This window comes from Lynx rufus, unplaced genomic scaffold (assembly GCF_022079265.1).
Source record: "Lynx rufus isolate CCGP_SWC_20201006 ecotype Redwood Valley unplaced genomic scaffold, mLynRuf1.p SCAF_17, whole genome shotgun sequence".
Lineage (NCBI taxonomy): Eukaryota > Metazoa > Chordata > Mammalia > Carnivora > Felidae > Lynx > Lynx rufus.
The window spans coordinates 38,342,897-38,369,622 of NW_025814831.1; the positions used below are offsets into that span (position 1 = coordinate 38,342,897).

Below are 26,726 nucleotides of genomic sequence, written 5' to 3' on the forward strand. Positions count from 1 at the left end.
GGACAGAGAGAGACAGAGCATGAACGGGGGAGGGCCAGAGAGAGAGGGAGACACAGAATCGGAAACAGGCTCCAGGCTCTGAGCCATCAGCCCAGAGCCCGACGCGGGGCTCGAACTCATGGACAGCGAGATCGTGTCCTGGCTGAAGTCGGACGCTTAACCAACTGCGCCACCCAGGCGCCCCAATCCTCATTTATTCTTAAAATGACCACAGACTAACAAAATTACTTCGGGCTTGTTTAAAGTGCAGGTTTCTATCCCTACTCTCAGAGATTCTGATCCATTAGCTAGCTAAGTGAGGTCTATTGCATTTTACTGAAGTTTCCCAAAGATTTTTGAGGAAAAAAAAAAGTATTTTCTTAAACCCCTAATAAGTAAAATTAACTCTTGATCCTTAAAATATATTTTGTATTTCTCCAACATTGTTGTCTCACCTTTTTTGCAATTCCAGTCTTTGAATCTTTTTAAGGTATGTTATATCAAAAGAGAGATCGCAACAGTATGACTCCAAGCAGTTATTTGATACTAGAAGAATTTTTTTTCATGCTGATGCAAGATAGAAAGTGTATGGCATTTCCAGGTATTAAGTAACTTGAAATCCATTAGCCAGGATAATAATTACTGCTTTCATATTATTTGTTGGAATTTTTTTGTAGCCTGAATTGGGAAAAAATAAGAAATCAGGAGCATTAAGTATTAAGAACATGGTCCTTTGAAGAATAATCTAAAATTAAAAGTAAAGCACTCCTTTTGTACTTATTTTTGCACGTTCTTTCCAAAAATAAAAATTCTTAATTTTTAAATAATATTGCATATGAGTTCTAATTATATACTTGCATTAATGACATTAAGAAAGTTTTAGATTAATCTCATTTTTAAAAATTGTCATCATACACTTTATAGCCAAACCCATTCCCAACTGGTCCATATGCTCTCACTAATTTTAATAATAATAATAGTAATTCTAGTGTTAACATGTATGAAGGTCAGACATTTTTTAAAATGTCTATTACCTGATTTAGTCTACTTTTATAACTTCCCAATGTTTGGTCCTACTATTAATACAAGTTTACAGATCAGGAAAGTAAGGTAGAGGAAGATTAATTTATTCAAAGTAACATAGCTAGTAAGTCTCACAGGGAAAATTTAAATCTTACAGACTTCAGGGGCACCTGGGGGGCTCAGTCTGTTAAGCGTCCAGCTTTGGCTCAGGTCATGATCTCAACTGGTTCAGGTCATGATCTCATGGTCTGTCCGTGAGTTTGAGCCCAGCATCAGGCTCTGTGCTGACAGCTCAGAGCCTGGAGTCTGCTTCGGATTGTGTTACCTCTCTTTATGTCTCTCCATAGCTCATGCTCTATCTTTCTGTCTCAAAAATAAATAAACATTAGAAAAAATTTTTTAATCTTACAGACTCCAGAGCTTATGCAGAAAATTCTTTTGAAATCACACTATGTGATTTTTTTTTTTTTTCAACGTTTATTTATTTTTGGGACAGAGAGAGACAGAGCATGAATGGGGGAGGGGCAGAGAGACGGAGACACAGAATCGGAAACAGGCTCCAGGCTCCGAGCCATCAGCCCAGAGCCTGACGCGGGGCTCGAACTCCCGGACCGCGAGATCGTGACCTGGCTGAAGTCGGCCGCTTAACCGACTGCGCCACCCAGGCGCCCCACACTATGTGATTTTTAAAGAATCTTTTCAATAATAAATATTTTTGAAATAGGATTGTGTCAAACTACACAAACAGCTTTTTAGAAGCTTGAGAAGCTTTTAGAAACATGCCTTGAGAAGATAATGTGTGTATATAAACACATATGCAATAGCCACAAATATTTATGTTTTAAACATGTATTAAGTTGTTGACTGAAATCAGTGCTGATTTTTCTCACCCTTCCTTTTCCTCTATTTTTCTAATATAAATAAAAAATTCAGTAAATATAATAAGAGCTTTGGAAAAGAAAAACACATAAGATATTTTATTAAAATACAGTTTATTGTAAATAATAAAGATATCCATGAGGTCATGAAAAAATAAAAGGAAGGCAAGAAAAACTACAAAAGTGGGTCAGTAATGACAAAAGCTAGAAAAGGCTTCAAGAGCCAAGGAAAACTGATCACACTGGTAATTCTGGGAAGAAACACAGTTCATTGAAAAATCAAATTGGTTTGCTCTTTGATTTCTTTTTACCTCATATCATACTTGTGCTTGAAATGCACATTTTCCTGATTTTGTAAGCGCTTACTATTAATCCTTCCTTTAAAAATAATTGAATTTATTTGTTTGAGTAGGGAATACTTAATAGAAAATTTAATATTTACATGAAAATATGAAGAGGAGAGTACATTTCTTTTCTTTTTCTATTCCAAAGCTACCAGAATCTCTTTTCCAGAAGAATTCATTGTTCTAAGTCTGTTGTTTAGCCTTCTGGAGAATCTTTACTTTTGTAGACATATATCTATATAGTTTATTTTTCATACAAATGGTAGCATACTATACTTTTCTGGACCTTGCTTTTTTCATTTAGAAATATATTCTGGGAAGATTTTCCTTTTCTTTTACCCAGCAGTTAATGCGTACTAACTTTTTGTGCTTAACAGTTGTTTTAAATGCTTTACATGACTTAATTGTTTTAATCCCCCTAAAATCCTCAGAGTATTATCACCTATTTGCAGAAGAAGAAATTGAGGTAGAGGGAAATTAAGTAATTTGCTCCAGTTGACTCTTACAAGTACCTAACAGACCCTGGATTCAAACCTAGAGAGTTTAAAAGATTTTTTTTTTTTTAATCTTTATTTAGTTTTGAGAGAGACAGAGACAGAGCAAGAGCGGGAGAGGGGCAGAGATAGAGGGAGACACCGAATCTGAAGCAGGCACCAGGCTCTGAACTGTCAGCACAGAGTCCAATGCAGGGCTTGAAATCACGAACCGCGAGATCATAACCCGAGATGAAGTCGGACGCTTAACCGACAGAGCCACCCAGGCGCCCCTAAACCTAGAGTTTAGCTGCACAATTACACTATGCTACTGTATTATATTGTCTCTCCGTGTTAGCAGTTTCCATTGTATGTGTGTGTGTATATATACACACACACATACATGTATATATACGTTTTTTTTTTAACAGTTTGAGATCAGAGCGTGAGCATGTGTGCATGCGTGAGCATGCACAAGCAGGGGACGGGCAGAAAGAGAGGAAGAGAGAGAAAATCCCAAGCAGGCTCCACACTGTCAGCATGGAGCCTGAACCGCCTGAGTGGAAGTCAGCTGCTTAACTGACTGGGCCACCCAGGCACCCCGGCACTTTCCATACTGTATAAATAGCTGTATTAATTTTTTCACATTTACATTACTTTCCAATATATTAACATAGTGTAATTTATTTAGTAGGTTGACTATTTCAGTACTGTGTATTCAAAGCTTTCTCATTTTTTTTTTTCTATTAGATTGCTGGCATTTTACTTACTGATTTTTTTTTTTTAATTCTACCTTGGGGTGTCTGGGTGGCTCACTGTTGGGAGATTGAGCCCCACATGGGGCTCTGTGCTGTGCGTGGAGCCTGCAAAGATTCTCACTCTTCTCCCTCCACCCCTCCCCTGTTTGCTTTGTGCATGCGTGCACACTCTCTCTCTAATAAAAAAAAAAATTAAAAAAATTAAACTATACCTCTTGGGTTTTCCTTTTTCTTTTTAAACTGCTGTTCTGCCTTCAAATAATGTTCTATTTCAAGTATAGCCTAAGAAGCTTGCAATAGTATACTTTCATTTTCCCTCTTTTTTTTTATTATTGTTGTCATACACTTTACATCTACATATGTTATAAAACTCACAATAATACATTTTTGTGTAATGTTCCAGCATTTCTAGAAATTTTTTTTCTCCCCTCTTCCTCTATCTCCCTCCAAATCTTAGAAATTCAGTTTCATGTATGTTAAATTGTTTAACACTGGTCACTCACAGATCACTGATGTGATGGTGATGGTGATGATGATGATGATGATGATGATGATGAGTGCAATGTTTTTGCTCTTGGTGCTTCGTTTTAGATCATCTCTATTGCCATAACTTCCAGTTCACTGATCTTTTCTTCTGCAGTATCTGGTTTTCTGGTGGACTCAAGTAGGATGGGATATATTTTCACATAGTATATATTTTATATCTAGAAGCTCCAATTAGATGTTTTTTTAATCTTCCTTTTTTCCTGCTCATTATGTTCTTATTTCTTTTACATTCTTGAATATAATACTTTATTGTATTTTTAATGTTCATTTATTTTTGAGGGGGGAGGAGGGGCAGAGAGAGAGGGAGACACAGAACTCGAAAACCGGCTCCAGTCTCCAAGCTGTCAGCACAGAACCCGACTTGGGCTTGACCTCACAAATTGTGAAATCATGACCTGAGCCAAAGTCAGACGCTTAAGCGGCTGAGCCACCCACATGCCCCTTGAGTATAAGATTAAAAAAAAAAAAAATGAAAAAAAATTTTTTTAATGTTTATTCATTTTTGAGAGATAGAGCATGAGTGGGGTAGGGGCAGAAAGAGAGGGAGACACGGAGTCCGAAGAAGGCTCCAGACTCTGAGCTGTCAGCACAGAGTCCCACATGGGGCTCAAATTCATGGACCGCGAGATCATGACCTGAGTGGAAGTTAAGTCAGACATTTAACTGACTGAGCTACCCAGACGCCCCTGAGTATAAGATTTTAATAACTGTTTTAAAGTTCTTATCCACTAGTTTCATCATCTTTGTCATCTTTGTGTGGTTCTAATATTTCTCCTGGTTATGGATTATATTATTCTGCTTCTTTGGTAATTTTTAAGAGTTTTAGATTTTGTTGTATTCCTTTAAATAATGTTGGACTTTGTTGTGGTTACAGTTTAATGTTTTTAAGCTTGCTAGAGAGAGTCCAGAATAACCATAGGTTAGAGCTAATTTGTCCTCACTGCTAAGGCCGTAAGATTCTTATTTTTTTTTAAGATTTTTTTTTTTTTAAATAATCTCTACACCCAACATGGGGCTTGAGTTTAAAACCCCCGAGATCAAGAGCTTGTTCTTTGTAAGGACTGAGCCAGCCAGGTGCCCCAAGCAATAACCTTCTAAAGAGTACCCAATTCCCTTAGTACTCTGCTGGGTAGGAAAGTGATTCCAGGCCTGTGTGAACTTTGGGAATTGATTGGCCTACTGTTTTCTGGTATTTTTTTCTCCCGTCCTTGTGGACTTTCACCCCATGCATGCACAGATTAATACTCAGCAAACTATTTGCAGAGACCCCCTACAGATCTTCTGGACTTGTGCGATTCCTCTCTCCAGTGTTCTGTCCTGCAAACTAATAGTTGCCTTGGCCTCTGGAAATTCCAGTCTTCTTCCCCTTAACTCAGTGAGACTGCTAGACTTTGTTTTGGTTCCTCCTCCCATGCTACAGCCTGGAAACTGCCTCCAGCGGCAACCTAGGGCAGTAGTAGGGCCCATCTCATTTGTTTCCCTTTTCTCATGAATTACAGTTCTGTGCTGATTGTTTTCCAGTATCTGAAAATGGTTGTTTTATATAATTTGTCTCATTTTCTGGATGTTTACAATGGAACAGCTGTACTTACAACAGTTAATCCTTTATGGGCAGAAACAAATCCTCTCACCTCTACTTACTGGTTTTTGTTTTTTATGTTAAAAAATGTATTGAGATGTAATTCATGTACCATACAGTTCACCCATTTAAATTATGCAATTCAATAGCTTTCAATAGGGGTGGCTCAGTTGATGAAGCATCAGACTTTGGCTCAGGTCATGATCTCATGGTTCATGAGTGCAAGCCCCACGTTGGGCTGTGTGCTGACAGCTCAGAGTCTGGAGCTTGCTTCAAACTCTGTGTCTCCCTCTCTCTGCCCCTCCCCCACTCTTGCTCTGTGTGTGTCTCTCAAAAATAAATAAACATTAAAAAAATAAAAAAAATACCTTTCAGTATATTCATAGAGTTGTGCAACCATCATCACAGTCAATTTTAGAACATTTTCTACCACCCAAAGGAATCCCATACTCGTAGCAGTCATTCCCCATTTCCCCCCAATTCCTAGGTAACCCTAGACAACCACTAATCCACTTTATGTCTCTATAGATTTGCCTACTCTGGACATTTCATATAAATGGGAACATACAATATTTAGTCTGTTGCTGGCTTCTTTCACTTAGCATGTTTTAAGATTCATCTGTATTATAGCATGTATCAGTACTTCATTCCTTTTTATTGCTAAGTAATATTCCATCAGATAGATATACCACATTTTATTTATCCTTTCATTTGCTGGTAGACATTTGGTTTTACTTTATTTTGAATAATGTTGCTATGGATATTTTTGTATAAATTTTTGCATGGACATATGCTTTTGTTTCTCTTGGGTTACTTTTTGCTTTTTGAAGCCCTTTATATTGTGTTCAAATTAGCCTTTTGTCTGTGTGTGATTTAGAAATACGTGTTCCTAAATTGTTACTTCTCTTCTGCTTTTTTGTTTTTCAAGCAGAATTATTTTCTTTTTATATGTCAGTCTTTTGTTTCGTGGTTTCTAGGTTTTGTGTAATATTTAGAATAGTCTTCTACCATGATTTGTTGTAGTACTTTTATGGTTTTTGTTTTTGTTTTTTTATGCTTAAAAGATGGCTTTGAACCATCTCTTGCTTTTTTTTTTATAGTTTTTTTTTTTTTTCAACGTTTATTTATTTTTGGGACAGAGGGAGACAGAGCATGAACGGGGGAGGGGCAGAGAGAGAGGGAGACACAGAATCGGAAACAGGCTCCAAGCTCTGAGCCATCAGCCCAGAGCCTGACGCGGGGCTCGAACTCCTGGACCGCGAGATCGTGACCTGGCTGAAGTCGGATGCTTAACCGACTGCGCCACCCAGGCACCCCGCCATCTCTTGCTTTGAGTAAGGAATCTAAATTGATATTTCCCAATGGCACCATTTATTGAATAGTCCATTTTCCCCTGACTTTAACTGTCACCTTTTTTTTAAGTTTATTTATTTATTTTGACAGAGAGAGTGCAAGTGCACACACAAATGAGCACAAGTGGAGGCAGAAAGAGAGGGAGAGAATCCCAAGCAGCTCTGTGCTATCAGCACAGAGCCTGATTGGGGGCTTGATCTCAGGAATCATGAGATCATGACCTGAGCCAAAATCAAGAGTCTGATGCTTAACTTACTGAGCCACCCAGGTGCCCCTGTATTAATCATAGATTAAATACAGGTATATATTGGGGTCTGTATCCATATTTTTTACTTCGAATTGATACATCTGCTATTTGTGTGCAAGTTCCATACTATTATATTTACTATAGCTTTATAATATTTTTTCACTTATTCTTGCTGTTTTTACTTGTTTATACAGTCTTCTGTATGTACTTTAGATTTTGTTTTTCTAGTTCCAAAAGAAAAATCCTTTTGCTGTTTTACTAAAAAGATAAAATCATACTTTCATGTTTAAATCTTTGATCTACCTTTAGTGGTTTTGGTATATGTTGTGAGAAATGGGTCTGATGTATTTTTTTCATATTGATAATTAAGCTAATACTATTTTTGAATAGTTCATCCTTTCTCCCCTTATCTGTAATCCCACTTTGTTACGTACCAAGTTTCTATAAGTGTATGGCTGTGATTCTGGGTTTTGTATTCTGTTTCACTGGTCTCTTTTATTTGTCTCTTTATCAATATCATCATTATGCTTTAATTGCTTTAGACTAAGTCTTAATATCTGTTTATGAATGTTCTCTACCATATTCTTCAAGATTGTCTTGGCTATTTTTGAGTATTTGCTTTCAATATACATCTTAGAATGAGCTCTTTAATTTCCATAAAAATCTCTGGACTTTTATTGAAATTGCAATGATTTATAAATTAATGTGGAGAGAATTGATAGCCTTACAATATTGAATTTGTCTATGAATATGGTAAATCTTTTTTTTTTTTTTTTAATGTTTATTTTTGAGAGAGCGAGACAGAGCACAAGCAGGGTAGGGTAGGGGCAGACAGAGAGGGAGACACAAAATCCGAAGCAGGCTCCAGGCCCTAAGCTGTCAGCACGGAGCCTGACATGGGGCTTGAACCCATGAACTGTGAGATCGTGACTTGAGCCAAAGTCAAATGCTTAAATGACTCAGCCACCCAGGCTCCCTGAATATGGTAAATCTTTATTTAGGTTTTCTTAAATATATTTCAATGGAGTTTTATAATTTCCTCCATATAAATCAAGTATATCTTCTGTTAGACTTGTTTGTAGTTTATGTTTTTTGTTATTGTCGTGATACCTTGTTAAAATTCAAATATAACTTTTTGTGACTGGAATATAGAAACATACTTGATTTTTATGTATTGATCATATATACAACTTTTTTCAACTCTCCATTAATTTAATAATTAGATGTATATTCTCATCTGTTCTTTATAGAGAAAAATATGTCAGCTGAGAATAATGACAAGTTTATTTCTTTTGTTGCAATTATACATTTTTGTTGACCAAAAAGCTTTAACAATGGTAATGACATTAAATTCCATAAATATAATCATTTCATTTCTAATAAGTACTAGCCAGTCACATAAGTCCTACAGATAAGAGGGCAAATAAAACAAAAATATGGTCTGTTTGCTTGAGGGGATTAGATTGGTGTTTTAGGAAGATTCTTGTATCTATAGTATGGAAAGTGACTAGAGAGCAGTAAGACTGGAGGCAGGGGAAGCAGACCAGGTAAGACGTTACTCCACCAGTTCAAGGGAGAGAAGATGGAGACCTACAGGAGACTATAAACAACGGCCTGCTGCCTGATTTTATATGACCTGTGAAGTATGAATGGTTTTTTACATTTTAACTTTAAATTTTTTTTTTTCAACGTTTATTTATTTTTGGGACAGAGAGAGACAGAGCATGAACGGGGGAGGGGCAGAGAGAGAGGGAGACACAGAATCGGAAACCAGGCTCCAGGCTCTGAGCCATCAGCCCAGAGCCCGACGCGGGGCTCGAACTCACGGACCGCGAGATCGTGACCTGGCTGAAGTCGGACGCTTAACTGACTGCGCCACCCAGGCGCCCCGGTTTTTTACATTTTAAATAGTTGACAAAGGCCACAAGATTATTTATTTTGTGACGTGCAAATTATATGAAATTAATAGTTTTAGTGGCTATACATAAAGCTTTATTGGATCACAGCCGTGTCCATTCATTTATATATATCTTGTCTGTGGTGCCTTTGTGCTATGGCAGCAGAATTGAGTAATTGTGACATTGACTATATAATCCACAAAGCCCAACATAGTTACTATCTGGCTCTTTACAAAAGAACTTGGCTGGCTCCTGACCTAAATAGTGTCAGTGGGAGTAGAAAGAAATGGATACATTTGAGAGATACTAAGATGTAGAATTGATAAGACATGGTGATTAATTGCAAATGACAGTAAAGAAGAAAAACAGGAGTAAAGGATTATTCCTAGATTTACTATTCGGAAAGCTGTGAAATAGTAGTGTGATTTATAGAAATTGCAGAAAGGAGCAGGAGTATGGAGGAAAATTCCATTTTAGATATGTTGAATTTGAGGTGTCTGTAAGACTGAACTATCTGGCAGGCAATTCTGCACATGAAAGAGACCTGGAGAGGTTTGGTATCATCAGCATACATGTGCAGAATGAAGTGATGAGAGTGGATGGTCCTGCCCTTGGAGGGTACACACAGAAGAACAGAGAGTCTAGGGAAAAACTTTTTTTTTTTTAGTAAAAAAAATTATTTTGATGTTTATTTATTTTTGAGAGAGAGACACAGCATGAGCAGGGAAGGGGCAGAGAGAGAGGGAGACACAGAATGTGAAGCAGGCTCCAGGCTCTGAGCTGTCAGTACAGAGCCCGACATGGGGCTTGAACTCGTTAATTGTGAGCTTGTGACCTGAGCCAAAGTCAGATGCTTAACTGATTGAGCCACCCAGGTGCCCCCAAGGAAAAAAAAAACCTTTAAAGACTTCAATATTTAAGGAATGGATAGGGTAAAAAGAACCTGAAACAGAATCTGACAAGCAGCAGTTTGAGAGGTTTGTCTAACTAAGGTTGTGTGTGTGTGTGTGTGTGTGTGTGTGTGTGTGTGTGTGTGTTTGCGTGTAGGGCTCTAGTAACTCATTTGTACTAGGAAAAAAAAAATTTATTTGAGGACTAGAATGGGTATCTTCTCATAGAAGTCAAAGTCAAGAAAGTGCTGCCAGGCTTCTGGAGGAATTAGAGCCAGGCCTCTAGAACGCTATTAGAACTAAAGGCAATGCCGTTCATCCCTTTTCTTGGGGTTGCATGGTCTCCCATTTCTGCTTCTTTCTTCTCTCTCTGCTTTGGCACACATGTTTCAGCCTTATCCCTACTTCTACATCATTTCCAAATTCAAGCACACAACAGAGACTGACTTGCTTTCAAACTACTATCAGGAAAGAGAATCTAATTAGCCCAACCCAGCCAATGGATTTACTGCTGTAGGGCCAGGTGTCCATGCCTGACCAAGAGCTGTAGTCGGAAGAGCAGGATCATACAGTAGGAGCATGTCTCCAGGGCCACCCTGCTGGGTCTAAGTGGGGAATATTTGCAGAAGAAAAGAGTGAAAATTGGACAATATCATAAAAAGAATATACTATAAAGGGAAGCTGTAAGTGAGAGTGTTTCTAGAAAACGAAAGCAGTTAATATTTTTAAATGCTGCTAAAAGAACAAGCAAGATAAGCACTGAGCTTTATAGAAGACTTGGAAAATAAAAATAGGAAAAATCTGATGTTAACATTTTGGTATTTCCTTACAGTTTGAAAATAATTGGGGCCATATTATATATAGTGTTTATTCTTTTTTTATATAATGTGTGATGGTTAATTTTATGTGTCTTTTAGCTAGGCCATGATACCCCGATTTTTGGTTAAACACTTGTAGATGTTTCTGTGAAGATATTTTTTATATGACATTAACATTTAAATCTGTAGACTTTGAGATTACCTTCCATAATATGGGTGGGGCTTTTATCCAATCAATTGAAAGCCTTAAGAGAAAAAAGACTGTCTCCCCCCACCCACCCACCCCCACCCCTCCCCACCCCCCGCCCCAAGGAGGAGGGGATTCTGTGCTGCTACTGTCTTTGGACTTGAGCTACATTAACTCTTTCCTAGATGTCCAGTCTGCTGGCCTACCTGCAGATTTTGGACTCTCCAGCCTCCATGATCATTGAAATAAATCCAATAATAAAGCCAATTCCTTGGAATAAATCTATCTCCATATATGTGTACATATAGACCTTATTGGTTTCATTATTCTGGAGAGCTCTAATAGGTCATACTTTTTCCTTTTAGCAAACATTCCTAGAAAACATTCTTAATGAATGAAGCCCTTACATATTCTTGCAAAATAGTTTTTATATTATAGGATTGTCCTTACTATAGATATATTACCTCCATTTATAGATGAGGAAGCTGTGATGCAAAGAGCTTATGAAACTAGTGCGTTGTCCTACACCTGAAGAGGTAGGCACCTTTGGAGTAGTCAGCCTAGCTCACAACCCTCTAAAGGTCCCTCACCTTTAGGGCAACTGTATTTTCTCAAATCAGAAATTGAGTTTGGGCAGGTTTCTTCACTAAAGAAGTAAATCGAAAAACCTCCATTTACTGTGTGGACTAAAGAACAGAAAAGCTGCTACACAGAAAAGGATGTATGTAATAAGAGATGGTCCTGTGACCATTTATAGTTGCAGTTTCTTCTTGAAGCTTAGCTTCCTTTTGCCTTAAGGTTCAGTGACTCTGTATCCTTATAATGCAGCTTCTTTTTTCTCAACATGAGTTGATTCTGTTATTTCCATTTTTCAGCGTCCCAGTAAATGCATATAGTAAATGTCTAGAACCAGATCTGTGTAGCTCCAAAAACCCGTATTTTAAACTACTACATTATAGTCAATATTAATTCATTGCTGTATGCTATATATAATTTTATGATAAACATGTTTATATATGAATCCTTGCCCACATTTCTATGTCTTTGGTATAGAATTCTAGGAGAGAGATCACTGGGTCAAAGTATATGAACATTTAGACTTTTATGTATTGGCAAAATGCTTTCTAAAAGGGGGCATCAATTTTTATTCCACTAACAGGGTATGAGAACAAGGCAGATGTGTCACTAATGTGGTATCCTAGTCATCTCTTGTTTACATATACACTATCCATTTCTTGAATTCAAAATATAATTTTTTTCTGGTGCCTGCCTTTGTCCCATATTTAAATTACTCTGAAAATTTTAAATTCTGTTGAAGACAGTTCTTGTAATTGCTTTAATGGCAAGTCATTTTATTGACTTTTTTTTCTAACTTCAAAGAATGTAAATGACAAATGCCACAATATAAAAAATAATTCTGATTATGTGTGATAGTTAAGGAAACTGTATCAGTAAGAATAGAGCTGTTTGGTATAATAACTGAAGGAAATGTTTAGATAAGTGTTCTTGTAATAGACTGTGCAATGAAAAGATTAGATAGTGGTATGAAATTAAAAGCATCTAGGAGGTCATGTGATCCGTTTTCAGTTTGGTAAATTTTTATTAATTTGAAAATAACATGAAGGACTTGTGTTTCAGCTTTTTTTTAAAGTATTTTTTTTTAATGTTTGTTTGCTTATTTATTTATTTATTTTGAGAGAGAGGGAAAGACGGGGAGAGGCAGAGAGAAGGGGAGACACATAATCCAAAGCAGGTTCCAGGCTCTGAGCTGTCAGCACAGCTGGGGCTCAAACTCATGAACCTGACCTGGGACTCAAACTCATGAACCGTGAGATCATGACCTAGCCGAAGTCAGATGCTTAACCAACTGAGCCACCCAGGCGCCCCTTCTTTCAGCTTTTTTGGTAAGACCTAAAGATTTAAGAAAAAACCTTTTTATAAGAGGAAATAACATAAATTTAGCAGATAAAGCTCAACAGTCTCTAAAAAAAAAAAAAAAAAAAAAAAAGAGACAGAAAAATAGAAGCTAGGAACCACTACCAAACTTAAAATTACTATTTGTATAGTGATAAAAGTGTAAAGTAACAAGCACAGTAAATTGGAAGACATCAGAATAGACCACTGGAATATAATACTAAATGTTATTTGGCATCTCTGCATCTGTTTCTTTATCTGTAAAGAGAGGAGAGGGTGATGGAATTAATGTCTTCAATATCCCTTTTGCCTCTAAGTAAGTAAAGTTTGTACCTAGCCTCCATTCTAAGAAAAACCCACATAAAAAATATCTCAGTGATAATCTGCTTTATCCTAGGGATACAAGGAATTAAACAACACACTTCATACATGAAGGACAGCTTAGTAAATAGTGGTTAAGAGCTTAGACTTCGGAATTAGACTCTCAATGTTTGAATCTCGGCTCCATACCTTAATACCTATTTAATCTTAGACCTCTTTTTTCCTCAGTTTCCTTTAAATTAGAATACCTACCTCATAGGGTTGTTCTGATGATTAAATGAGCTAATATTTATAAAGCTCTTAGGATAGTGCCTGGTACATAGTAAGTTTTATGTTCAGTAAAATTATTTAATCTACTAACCCTTCAGTAAAGAACAAATTGACATGTATTTGTTCTAACGTCACTTTTGGCTTTTAAAAAATCCAGACAGTTTATTTGTCAGAAATAAAGGATTGGGTTGGGTAGGAATTAGGGGTAGAGAGTGACAGTCAAGGGAAGGACAGAACAACAAATATGTGTATATCAGAAGTGAGAGAAAGGTTGGTTAGATTGTTATCACAAAGAGAAAGAGGAAGATGACTTTTTTAAAAATAGAAACGAGGGCTCTTACGGACTTTTACAGAATTGCTAAATTTGCCAATGTGGAGAAGACAACTTGAGTTTCCCATGACAATGCCTTTTGCATTTTGAAAATTACTGTATTTAATTGCTCCCATTCCACTTACTGTCCCAAGTGCTAAAGCAGCTCAGGAAGAGCTATTGCCGCCCCAGACTAGATTTGCTCCCAACCCTGGAGATTTGAATAGGGATTTCTTAAAAAACAAATCTCCACAGAATCCATATTAGACAACTGGAGAAATTCTCTGGGGCCTTGTAGCAAGTAGGGCTAGATTACCCAAGAGACAATTAGATAAAAAAATTCTTTGACAGATTGGAATTGGAATAAAGTAATGAATTGGAAACTGCCTGGAAGACTGAATTTACTAAGTTTCTGTTGTTTCTACTCTGGTTTCCAAAGAGGGAATCAGGAATTTTTTGTCTTGTTTCTAATCTTGGGAAACCTTTTACTTTTTCACCATTGAGTACGTTAGCTGTAGGTAGTTCATAAATGCCCTTTATCATGTTGAAGAAATTCCCTTCTTTCCTAGTTTTTTAAATCCTTTTATTACGAAGGATGATCATGTATATTTTTTTCTTAATTCTATTAATACAGTATATTACATTGATTTTTCTTTGTTGAACCACCCTTGCATTTCTGTGATAGATCCCACTTGGTCATGGTGTGTAATATTTTCCCCTTCCACCCCCCAGTGTATAATATATTTTTGAAAATTTTTATTTATTGAGGTGCCTGGGTGGCTCTGTTGGTTAGGCATTGGCCTGGCTGTTGGTTAAGCATTGGACTCTTGGTTTTGGCTCAGGTCATGATCTCACAGTTTCATGAGTTCGAGCCTGGCTGGCAGCATGGAGCCTGCTTGCTTGCTTGCCTATTTATTTAAAATTTATTTATTTGTTTGGGGGTGGGGGGAGGTTTTTATATTTCTATACAATTTAGTTACTTTGTTTTAGAAAGTGTATATTAATGTTATTTATTTAAAAAAATTTTTTTAATGTTTATTTTTGAGAGAGAGGGAGACAGACAGAGTGAGAGCAGAGTAGAGTAGGGTAGGGGCAGAGAGAGAGGGAGACAGAATCTGAAGGAGGCTCCAGGCTCTGAGCTGTCAGCACAGAGCCCAATGAGGGGCTCAAACTCACAAAGTGAGATCATGACCTGAGCTGAAATCAAGGGGAAGAGCTTGAGAAAGATTGATATTAAATATCTGGTAAAATTCACCAGTGAAACCATCCGGACTTCAGGGACTGAGGCTGATGACAGTTTGCCTGTCTTGTGATCCATCTCAGCATGTGGCATAAATAGGGAAGAGAGAGATCACAGAATGATTGAAAGTGGCATAAGTCACTTTCATCACAGCTCATTGGCCAAACTAATCACATGGTCCCAATCTAACTTCAAGAGAACCCGAAAATGTAGAGGAGCATAAGGAATATTTGATGAACATTAATGTTTCAACACCTGTTCTCCTTTTATTTCTCCAACGTAATGAACACATTTTATTATGTTATTAATATATTTTCTATAATATATAATTTATATATATTTAAATATCATATAATTTGCATATTTTGTGTTTACTATTTAGTGCCTTCCCCTCAGCAAAAGCATAAGCTTATTCTCCTAGAAAATCACACTGCTTACAATTTCTTGCCTATAAGCCTTTGCTCAGTGTTCCTACTGTGATGCTTTTTATCTTTTTTGCCCTGTACTCCTTTTTTCTAAAGGTGAAATCCTACTTATTTCTCAGGACAACTTGGATCTTAACTTTATCTGGATGACTTTGCTAACATCTTTAAGTTAAGTGCTCATCCCTTAGACTCCATCTGAATTTTTAGTATACTGTCATAGCACTTACCTCATTATATAGTTACATGTCTGTCTGCCCCATCAACCAAGTTCCTCATGCATGTGGAAGAATGGCTGGAGACATAGGTAGAGCCTAGAAAAGAAACTAGGAGGATCTGAATAAGGGCAGTTTAAGTAGAGTGGAGAAGAGATGATAGAATCAAGAAATATTTAGAAGGTAAAATCAGCAAGACTTGATTATTTGTTGAATATGAAAGGTAAGGAAAGAATCAAGGATAATTCATGTTTCTCATTTAAGTTTATTATGTATATTATGAAGTTTCCAAGTGAAATAGAGAATATGACAGGGGGAACAAGTTTGGGTGGTAGGATGATGACATTGGTTTGAAGTATAGTGAGTTTAACTCCATAGAGACCTCAAGGTGAAGACACATGCAGGAGATGGCTGTATGGTTCTTAACCCAAGGAAACAGATAGGTCTTCAGCTTGCAAAGTAGTAGTTAAAAAATAAGAAAAGCAGAGACTACCACTAAGTACTAAGGGCAAAATCCTTATGTATGTATGTATGTATGTATGTATGTATGTATGTATGTATGCATGCTAGTGTTCAAGGAACAGGAACAGAAAGATACGCTCTTGTGCGGGAAACACCGAAAAAACCAAAGATGGTGAAAGAGGAACCAGGAGAATGTGATACTGTAGATATCAAGGGTGTTTAGACTTTCAGGGAAGTGGTGGCTATGTCAAATGCAGTAGAGAAGTCAAATCAAAACAAGTACGTACCAAATCTTTACCAGTCTTCTTGCAGTCTTAATTAATTCCCTTCTTTCGACCCCACTTGTTATTGAACCATGTTGATTTCCTATTGGATTGAACTGCGTTGGCTTCAATTTTTATGGAGAAATTTCCAATTATAGGGTGTTAACTGCTTCAGATGTGCCCCCCTCCTTCTTCCTTCACAAACTTGCCACCATGGCCATCCATTGTTTGCTCCTTCCCTCTAATATAAGGAGATTCAAAGCCAACTCTTAACATTAGTGCCCTTGATACCCAGAGTTGTCTATATTTTATTGTTTTCCCTTTTTAAGACTTTCTGGGGGTGCCTGAGTGGCTCAGTCGGTTAGGCGGCCGACTTCGGCTCAGGTCACGATCTTGCAGTCTGTGAGTTCGAGCCCCGCGTCGGGCTCTGTGCTGACAACTCAGAGCCTGGAGCCTGTTTCGGATTCTGTGTCTCCCTCTCTCTGACCCTCCCCCGTTCATGCTCTGTCTCTCTCTGTCTCAAAAATAAATAAACGTTAAAAAAAAATTAAAAAAGTAAAAAAAAAAGACTTTCTGATCCCAGTATCCCCCCAAGATTTTTCTCAAAAAGGTTACCATTTGAAATTTTAGTGGAGGGCCAGAAGTGGAAAACAAATGACAAGTTGTTGAATATTGAATAGAAGATGGTGAAATATCAACAGAAACTACAAGTAGCAGTCACTGATGGAACTGAGAGGGAGATACTGCTCAGTTCTTCTACGCAGGGAAACGAAGGACACTTACAGGGATCAGAGTCAAGCACTATTCCAGAGGTATTTCATTTTGGAGCCACATGAAGAATATGTCTCCTCCCTATTTTTCTTCCTCTGCAGCATGCTGGTGATTAAGTCTTTACCGTAGAAATGAAAATGAGCCAGTTTTCACAATGAAGAGTTGTAGAAACACCAGATTTCATTCATTTGTTCAATTATGCAAAAGTTAAAATCATGCAAAACTTTTTCTTAAATGTCAGCTATGTGCCATGCTTAGTGTTAGGCGCTAGGAATACAATGGGGAGTAAAAACACATAGTTCTTGTTTTTGTGGAGTTCTGTGGTATAGTGATATGTTTTTTATTTCCTTGTTTATATTTAACCTAATTTATATAACCCATTTTACTTTTTTTCCTCTTTAGTATCCTCTTCTATGTGGACTGATTCTTATTCCCTGCTGGTGTTCTCTAGTTTGCCTAAGTAGAATTTACATGGGAATGCACTCCATTCTGGTAAGGAAAATTTGTGTTCATAATGCTTTATTTTTCTCTGAAAATGACAGGCTATTTTATAGTTTTTAATCATTTTCAAACTTACAAGAAACCTGAGAAAATATTACTGTAAATCTTCGTTTTGCAAAAAATATATATATTAACATATTGTTTTTGAGCATTTAATGTAGTAATTGTATTTTTTAGAAACCGTTCCCAACAATCACAAATAACCAAGTATTATGTTCAGGATAAGGAATAAGGTTTCTCCCGTCTTCCAGTCTCCATTTGATTTTCCTTCTTATGGTCTTTTGTGCCTCTCCACCAGAGTCAAAGCAGCAATGTGAATATAGACATCAATGCGAGCTCTACTCAGTAGTGAACACCCACTGACTAGAAACAACATGAACTTAAACCATCCTGGTGCCACTTGTATTTACATATTAAACTCTAGTTTTCTTCTTTTCCCCAACGGTACTTTAGGGCTTCCAACAGTTACTTTATTTTAAGAATGCTATTCAGTTTAAAAAGCACCAGCACAGGGACCCTCTCCTCTTTAGCCACAACTACTCACCTCCCTTTCTCCCCTTCCCATTGACATTCTAGCTTGCACCATCTCATCACCAGAGGACTGTAACAGCTTCTGAATTAGTAGCCCTACTTCCAGTCTGACGACATTCCATACGGTGTCTAGCCTCCTGTTGTAGTTTACTTCCAAAGCACAAACATGACGCCATACTGAATGACTTGTTTCCTCGAATGTAATTGGTGTCTCTTACCTCGATACCTTTAGGAAAGTTGTAACTTCTGCTTGGAATACCCTTTTCCCTTTGTCTAGCTAACTATCCATTCTTCAGGATTCACAAAAAGTGTTCTTATCTCTTAAAAGCCTTGTTACATTCCCCATCTTGCCTTTCTCTAGACTGGCTAGATGACCTTTCTCCCAGAGCATCTTGAGCATAATTCTGGCACAACTACAACTTCTTTTTTCCTTATCTGTCACCCCCACTAGAAAATAAGCAACATAAGAAAAGTAACTCTATGTTCCCTCACTATCCCTTGCATCTAGTGTAGTGTCTCTTACTGCACTCTATGAACGTATTATGTATTTAGTAGATAAAGGATCAGAAAAAAGTGGAGAAATATGAACTAATTCATGTGATCAAAAAATTTATAACTGGCTATATCAAATTTTTCTTGTCCTTTGCAACAATTTAACACTTTTAGAATTTTCTACTCATGAAAGTATCTAATTAGCTTGTTTCATAGCTGTAGAAATATTGGGTTTCTATTTCTTAACTTGGATTGCTTGCCTCCAGTAGCTGCCCCTTCACTAGTAAATTTCCACAAGTCCCAAATACTATTTTAATAAGCAAATTATTTGTGTTCAACTTTTTATAATTAATTGTATTAATACAAATTGTGAATTTACATATAATTTCCTTTCTGATTAATCTCTACTAATTTTATAAGCCTCAGTATCATTTAAAAAAAATTTTTTTTTTTTAGCGTTTATTTTTTGAGAGACAGAGAGAGAAAGAGTGTGAGCAGGGGAGGGGGGGAGAGAGAGGGAGACACAGAATTCGAAGGAGGTTCCAGGCTCTGAGCTGTCAGCACAGAGCCTGACGCGGGGCTTGAACTCACAAACTGTGAGATCATGACCTGAACTGAAGTTGGACGCTTAACTGACTGAGCCACCCAGGCGCCCCCAGTATCCGATTTTTATATCATATCTAGCATTTGTCACAAGAAAATGTTACCATTTCTGTGCCTTGTTAATGATTCTCTTCCAACTACAAAAGTTAGTAATATTGCTCCTAAAAATTTGCCAAATGGTTATGTATCTTTGAGTGATAAAAAATGGATCCCTGATATTTCTGGAAGATAAAGCTATTAGATATTACCCTTAGGTTCATTATCATAATAAAAAGGGGAATAAGAATCTGATTATATTTAATATACTTTCTAAAAGATGTGCTTTTGGGGCTCCTGGGTGGCTCAGTTGGTTAAGTGTCTGACTCTTGGTTTCAGCTCAGGTCATGATCTCACAGTTCATGAGTTCAAGCCTCACATCGGGCTCCATGCTGACAGGACAGAGCCTGCTTGGAATTCTCTCTCTCCCTCTCTCTCTGCCCCTCCTCTGCTTGCTCTACCTATCTCTCTCAAAATGAATAAATAAACGTTAAAAATTAAAAAAAAAATAAAAATAATAAAAGATGTGTTCTTTAAAAACATGTTTAGTGGATTGATCAAACATTCAAGCTGAGTTCAGTTCAGTTTTTATATACTGGACTTCTGTTTTTGTTTTATTTTTTATTTTTATTTTTTTTTAATTTTTTTTTTTTCAACGTTTATTTATTTTTGGGACAGAGAGAGACAGAGCATGAACGGGCGAGGGGCAGAGAGAGAGGGAGACACAGAATCGGAAACAGGCTCCAGGCTCCGAGCCATCAGCCCAGAGCCCGACGCGGGGCTCGAACTCACGGACCGCGAGATCGTGACCTGGCTGAAGTCGGACGCTTAACCGACTGCGCCACCCAGGCGCCCCTGGACTTCTGTTTTTGAATCAGCTGACCTAAAAACAATATTGATGTATTATTTTTCAAATCATGAGTCTGATAATCCTAGTCCTTTATTCAAAAACCTTCTTGTCCCATAGAATGTTTCATCAATTTTATTCAGACTAGGTACTGAATTTTATGTGTAGTATTACAAATTTTTTTTCCTTTTATTTTTTATTTTATTTCTTTTTAAAAGTAAAATCATGAGTAATTTGCAGACGTTACAAACTATGATCCTGTGTTATAACCACAATTATTCCTAATAAGAAATACATTGCTTATTATTTGATAGTTGATGGATGAAACTGTACCTATAATGAATCCCTCCCTTTCTTACATTATGGATCTAATATATTCCCACAATTTTCACTTTTTCCTATATTTTAATATTTCAGTAATTACCTTCATTTTGAATTATTTTCTATTTATTTATTTTGGGAGAGAGAGAGAGAGAGAGGGAGGGAGGGAGGGAGAGGGGTGGGGGGGGCAGAAAGAGAGGGAGAGAATCACAAGCAGGCTCCATGCTGTCAGCACAGAGCTCTTCGTGGGGCTTGATCTCATGAAACTTGAGATCATGACCTGAGCTGAAATCAGGAGTCTGATGCTTGACTTCCTGAGCTACCCAGGTGCCCTTTTAACTATTTTCTTGATCATAGTTTGTATCTTTACTATTTATTGTGAAATTAGTATGGAGCTATAGGCAGTGTTTGCCCTACAAGTTGCTAATAGGTGCTTAGATACCTATTATTATTAAGTGGATGTCTTCATTAACACAAGAAGAGGCTTCTTGTGTTATTTATCATTTATTCTAAATGATTTATAATGAACACTTCATTCAGTATTTTCCATAAGTTCTGTATGTTTTTGTTACAACACAAAGAGCAACAGCTTAGTTTATTTTCAACATCTGCCTACTTTCCTAAATTGATTTTCTTAACTTCCAAGAAAAGTATAGAGGAGTTACTACATCTATTTATTTGTTATAAACCTAGCTCTCAAAATTTAAATTCATGGGGTGCCTGGGTAGCTCAGTTGGTTAAGTGTCCCACTCTTGGTTTCAGCTCAGGTCATGATCTCATGGTTCTTGGAATTGAGCCCCCCATCAGGCTCTGTGCTGACAGTATGGAGCCTGCTTGGGATTCTCTCCTCCCTTTCCCTGACCTTCCCTGGCTCACGTGTGTGGATGCAGTCTCTCTCTCTAAACAAATAAACTTAAAAAATATTAAATTCATAAAACCACAGGCCATTTTTTAAGTTACTGGACTGGGTACTTGTCAAACTACTGTTTTGTTTCTGTATTAGTAAAATTATGAATATATTGTAAATCCATGTACCCAAAATTTTCCAAACAATTTTATGTGTCTATATGTGTAAAGTCTTTTTAGAAAGATATTATGAGATTATAAAGTAGTAAGTATACCTCAAACCCATTTTTCTAAGAAGAAATAAAATCAAACCAACCATATACACACACAAAAAAAACCCCAAAAATCCAAAAACATGTTAGAGAGAAAGATCTAGAGCAATAAACATTGAGAGTTTTAATAGTAACTGTACCTGGGTAATAACTGCTTATTGGGGCACCTGGGTGACTCAGTCAGTTAAGCGTCCAACTTTGGCTCAGGTCATGATCTCATGATTTGTCTTTCAAGCCCTGCATTAGGCTGTGTGCTGACAGCTCAGAGCCTGAAGCCTGCTTCAGATTCTGTGTCTTCCTCTCTCTCTGCCCCTCCCCTGCTCACACTCTGTCTCTGTCGCTCAAAAATGAATAAAATGTAAAAAAAAAACACACCACCACCTACTTGTTATTATTTGTATTTTCTAGTTTTCCTATAATGATCGCGTATTAAATCTGAATTTTAATTAAAGGTAAATATTCCAAAATCTGTCCTTAATAGTGCACTTATAGTAGTGTATTAGTATATTGAAATAAGAAGCAGGACACCTAAAATATGTTATAATTGAGGTGCCTGGTGGCTCAGTCGGTTGAGTGTCCAACTCTTGATTTTGGCTCAGGTCACGATCCCAGGGTCATGGGATCGAGCCCCCATGTCGATTCTCTCGATCTCATGAAGATTCTCTCTCTCTGCCTCTGCCCCTCTCCCCCATTTGTGCGTGTACTCTCTCTCTCAACATAAAATAAAATAAAATATTATAATTGAAAACACCCCAGCAACTCACTAGGATATCATAGGAGCCTGGAATTCTAATCTTAGCAAATCACCAGCCTCTCTATGTCTATTTCCTGATCGGAAGAAATGAAAAGGATAAAAGTTTAGACTTAATATGTAATAAATCTGTGTTGAATTTATGGTACTTGATACCTTCTCTCTTCCATAAATTTGATAACCTTGAATATTCCATTCAAATTATCTATTAACTTTGTGTGTGTAATTATCTATTAACTTTGAGGGAATATTAAGTTATCTGTGATTAGTATCTAAAATTATGTGCTAAGGTTTTTTTTTTAATTTGCTAATTTAAGTTCTTTTTGCTACCTTTAACATTAACTTTCCTTTATTACATACTTTGTGCTGTAGTGCTTAAAACCACTTAGTATACATTTTAATGTCATACATTAAATTGATATCACAGTTATAGCTAGCATGTTTATGCCCTGAATTAATTCCTTCCTTCCTTCTGGTTCTGTTGCTTGGAAGTTCAGTTTGCCCTTACTATTTTTTTAAGTTTATTTATTTATTTTGATAGAGAGCAAGCAGGGGAGGGGCAGAGAGAGAGAATCCCAAGTGGGCTCTGCACTGACAGGAGAGCCCGACATGGGGCTCGAACTCATGAACTACGAGATCATGATCTGAGCCCAAACCAAGAGTCAGATGCTTAACCAACTGAGACACCTAGGTGCCTCAGTTTGCCCTCACTATTCAGGATAATATAAATAACTAATAATCAGAAAGGGAGGTAAATTTGTATAGAGTCTTGAAACAATCTAGTTTAATATTCATGGAGCTCTACAAAAAAAATTGAGGACAACAAATTTTGGATATTTTGTGTCATACCGAAATATATTTCTAGAATTATAATTGTTTTGAATTATTTTTAAGAATTCTTAACATGATCAAATGTAGGGGCACCTGGCTGGCTCAGAGAAGTGTTACTCTTGATCTCAGGGTTGTGAGTTCAAGCCCCATTTTGGGTGTAGAGATTACTTAAATAAAGAATAAATTAAAACTTAAAAAAAATAGGGGGTGCTTGGGTGGCTCATTTGGTTAGGCGTCCAACTCGATTTCGGCTTGGGTCAAGATCTCACACTTCTTGAGATCAAGCCCCACATTGGGCTCTGTGCTGACAGTGCAGAGCCTGCTTGGTATTCTAAATCCCAATAAAGAAATAAACATGAAAAAAACTTTAAAAAGTGGTCAAATGTAGGAATGTCTTTAAAAGTCATTTAATTGATTAAGTTTTTCATTTTCTAAAGTACTATAAGCGGGCGCCTGGGTGGCTCAGTTGGTTAAGCGTCCGACTTCGGCTCAGGTCATGATCTCATGGTCCGTGAGTTCGAGCTCCACGTCGGGCTCTGTGCTGACAGCTCAGGGCCTGGAGCCTGTTTCAGATTCTGTGTTTCCCTCTCTCTCTGACCCTCCCCCGTTTTTATGCTTTGTCTCTCTCTGTCTCAAAAATAAATGAACATTAAAATAAATAAATAAAGTACTATAAGCATTTTATAGGAATGAACATCTACTTGTATCTATAGTAAGAAAAAACTATTAAAAAACCAGCTAACTTCAGAGCTATTAACCCTTCCTTTCACTTAACTTTACAGTAAATTTATTACATATGGTTTTATGTAAATAACATCAGTTGTCATTTAAAACTTCTAACTTGGTACACATTCTGAGAATTACAAGGCTCAGACATTTCCACATTAGCATGTTCTGAAAGTTTTTGAATTAGTCATGAAATTTATTTTTTTTAATGTTAAATAAAACATTTTTGAGATGCAGGGGGGAGGGGCAGAGGGAAAGGGGGACAGAGGATCCAAAGCAGGCCCTGTGCTAACAGCAGTGAACTGGATTTGAGGCGTGAACTCATAGACCATGAGATCATGACCTGAGCCAAAGTCGGATGATCAATGAACTGAGCCACCCAGGCGCCCTATCATGAAATTTAAATAAGAAATAAAGCAACAGCTTCTATTCTGATAGCCAAAATTCTGTAGTTATTTCACGAGATCTGTGCCTTTAATTACATTGTAGGGAAGAAAGGGTAGGATAGCAACCAAAGGACTATACCCTCATAAAAGTGTAATTCTATGGAAATTAGTGATCTGAAATAAGAATAGAGGTCTGACAGTCATAATTTGAGGTCTCCATATCCACAAGTATGGTCAGAATTTGGGTCACTTTTGGAATCTGAGTGACTGCAGTAAAATTCAATTAATGAGAATTCTTAGGTAACTTTTAGTATGTATCTGAGTTTTCATGGAAGACCTCATGTTAAAAAAATTTGAAAATTTAGTTTTTCACTCCAGTATATAATTCCTAATGCTGAATATTCATTTTTTTTCAACAAAATATATTGAGCACCTTTAATCCATCAGATTAAATACTTAGGTCTATGACATTAGTCCAGTTTTCTTTATTTAAAAACTGGCCAGGGGCACCTGGGTGGCTCAGTTAACCGTCCGACTCGTGATTTCGGCCCAGGTCATGATCTCATGGTTTGTGGGCTCAAGCCCCACTGCGCTGACAGCATGGAGCCTGGTTGGCCTTTTCTGTCGCCCTCTCTTCCTCCCAAAATAAATAAATAAACATTAAAATAAGATAACATAAAATAAAACAAAAAAATGGCTAATGTAACCATAAATTTTTATTAAATTTGAACACTCCTTGAAAGGGGAAAAAAAGGCATTTTTAGTATTTATTCTGGGGACAACAGAGGAGAGCAAAATGAGATTGTTCCAGGGAAGCCATATCAGGGTGTTTGTGAGGATCAAATATGACACTAAATGTAAAGTATTAGAACAGTGTTTTCAGTGTAGAGACTGTTATTCCCTGAAAATGTCTTTAGCCTAAATTGAAGAAATTATGTTTCATCTATTTCTCATACAGAGTTCTTATCAAGCAGGATTATATAGTCAATATGATGAATCTAAAGAATTTCTCTGTCTCAGTTTAACTAAACAAATATTTATTGCCTACTTACTGTGTGCCAGCCATTGGGTATATATGTATAAATAAGATAAAGACTTTGCTTTTGAGAGATCACTGTCTAAATAGGTAATATGTAATGTAAATATGTAATGCAGGGGTTCCTCAACTGGAGCTGCACAACAGAATCACTGGGGAGCTTTTTTAAAATTTTTATCTTTTAAAAAAATACTTTTTAACATTTTTATTTATTTTTGAGAGAATGCGAGTGGAGGAGGGGGCAGAGAGAGAGGAGGGGGCAGAGAGAGAGACACAGAATCCGAAGCAGGCTCCAGGCTCTGAGTTGTCAGCACAGAGCCCGACATGGGGCTCAAACTCACACGAATGGTGAGATCATGACCTAAGCCGAAACTTAACCGATGGAGCCACTCAGATGCCTCTGGGGAGCTCTTTTTTTTCTTTTCTTTCTTTTTTTTTTTTTTTTTTTAGAAAGAAGTTGATGCCCAGGGGGCCTGGGTGACTCAGTTGGTTAGGTCATGATCACTGTTCATTGAGTTCAAGCCCCACATTGGGCTCTGTGCTGACAGTGTGGAGCCTACTTGGGATTCTCTTTCTCCCTCCCTCACTGCCCCTCCACTGCTTGTTCTCTCTCTTTGTCTCTCTCTCTCTCTCTTTCTCAAAAATAAATATACATTAAAAAAAAAATTGATGTCCTACTCGCACTTCAATTCAGTTAAATCAGAATCTCTGAGGATTGGCCCAGGCATCAATATTTATAAAGTTCTTTAGTGACTTCTAAAGGGCACAGAGGTTGTGAACCTTTGGTTTTCTAATAGAAATAGAAAGCAAAAAATGGAAAACAATGTGGTAACTTTTGTAGCAGATGCTATGGAGGTAAAGAGGAGGGAATTCCTTATTATGGGGTAGGAGAAGAGAAAGTTTATGGAGAAGAGAGGTGCCTGAGCAGAATCTCAAAGGATATGTAATGGTTTTCCTAAAATAGAGGAGGAAAGATAATTCCAAGATGAGAGAAATAGTCTAAAATTCATTATGGGACCTGGCATTGAAGCGTTTTGTGTTTAAGATTCTTTTTATTAAGTAATCTCTATATCCATTGTGGGGCTCGAACTTAGAACTCCGAGATCAAGAGTCATATGCTTTACTGCCTGAGCCAGCCAGGGGCCCCTGGCATTGAAGTGTTAGGATAGGCAGAAGCCAGATATGAAATGTTTTATATGCCTTCTAAGAAGTTTGAATACTCAAGTGATATTGCTTTAGCTCACAATTTGATAAACATTTTGTTAATTGCTTATATTTTTCTTCGACCTACTATGAAAGCAGTCACTTATATAAAGAGAACACAATTGCTTTTAAATAATCTCATTTCATATTTTTAGAATTGGAAAATATCAGGAAAAACTTGTT

At 37.1% G+C, this 26,726-nt stretch overlaps 1 protein-coding gene across 1 annotated transcript in view; it reads left to right on the top strand.

The window, feature by feature from the left end:
* Window positions 1-26,726, top strand: part of SGPP1 (sphingosine-1-phosphate phosphatase 1) — a 36,233-nt gene that overhangs the window by 4,072 nt on the left and 5,435 nt on the right. The window contains exon 2 of the mRNA XM_047079539.1: window positions 17,564-17,653. Coding sequence (XP_046935495.1) covers window positions 17,564-17,653 — 90 coding nt within the window. The remainder of the gene's footprint in view (window positions 1-17,563; window positions 17,654-26,726) is intronic.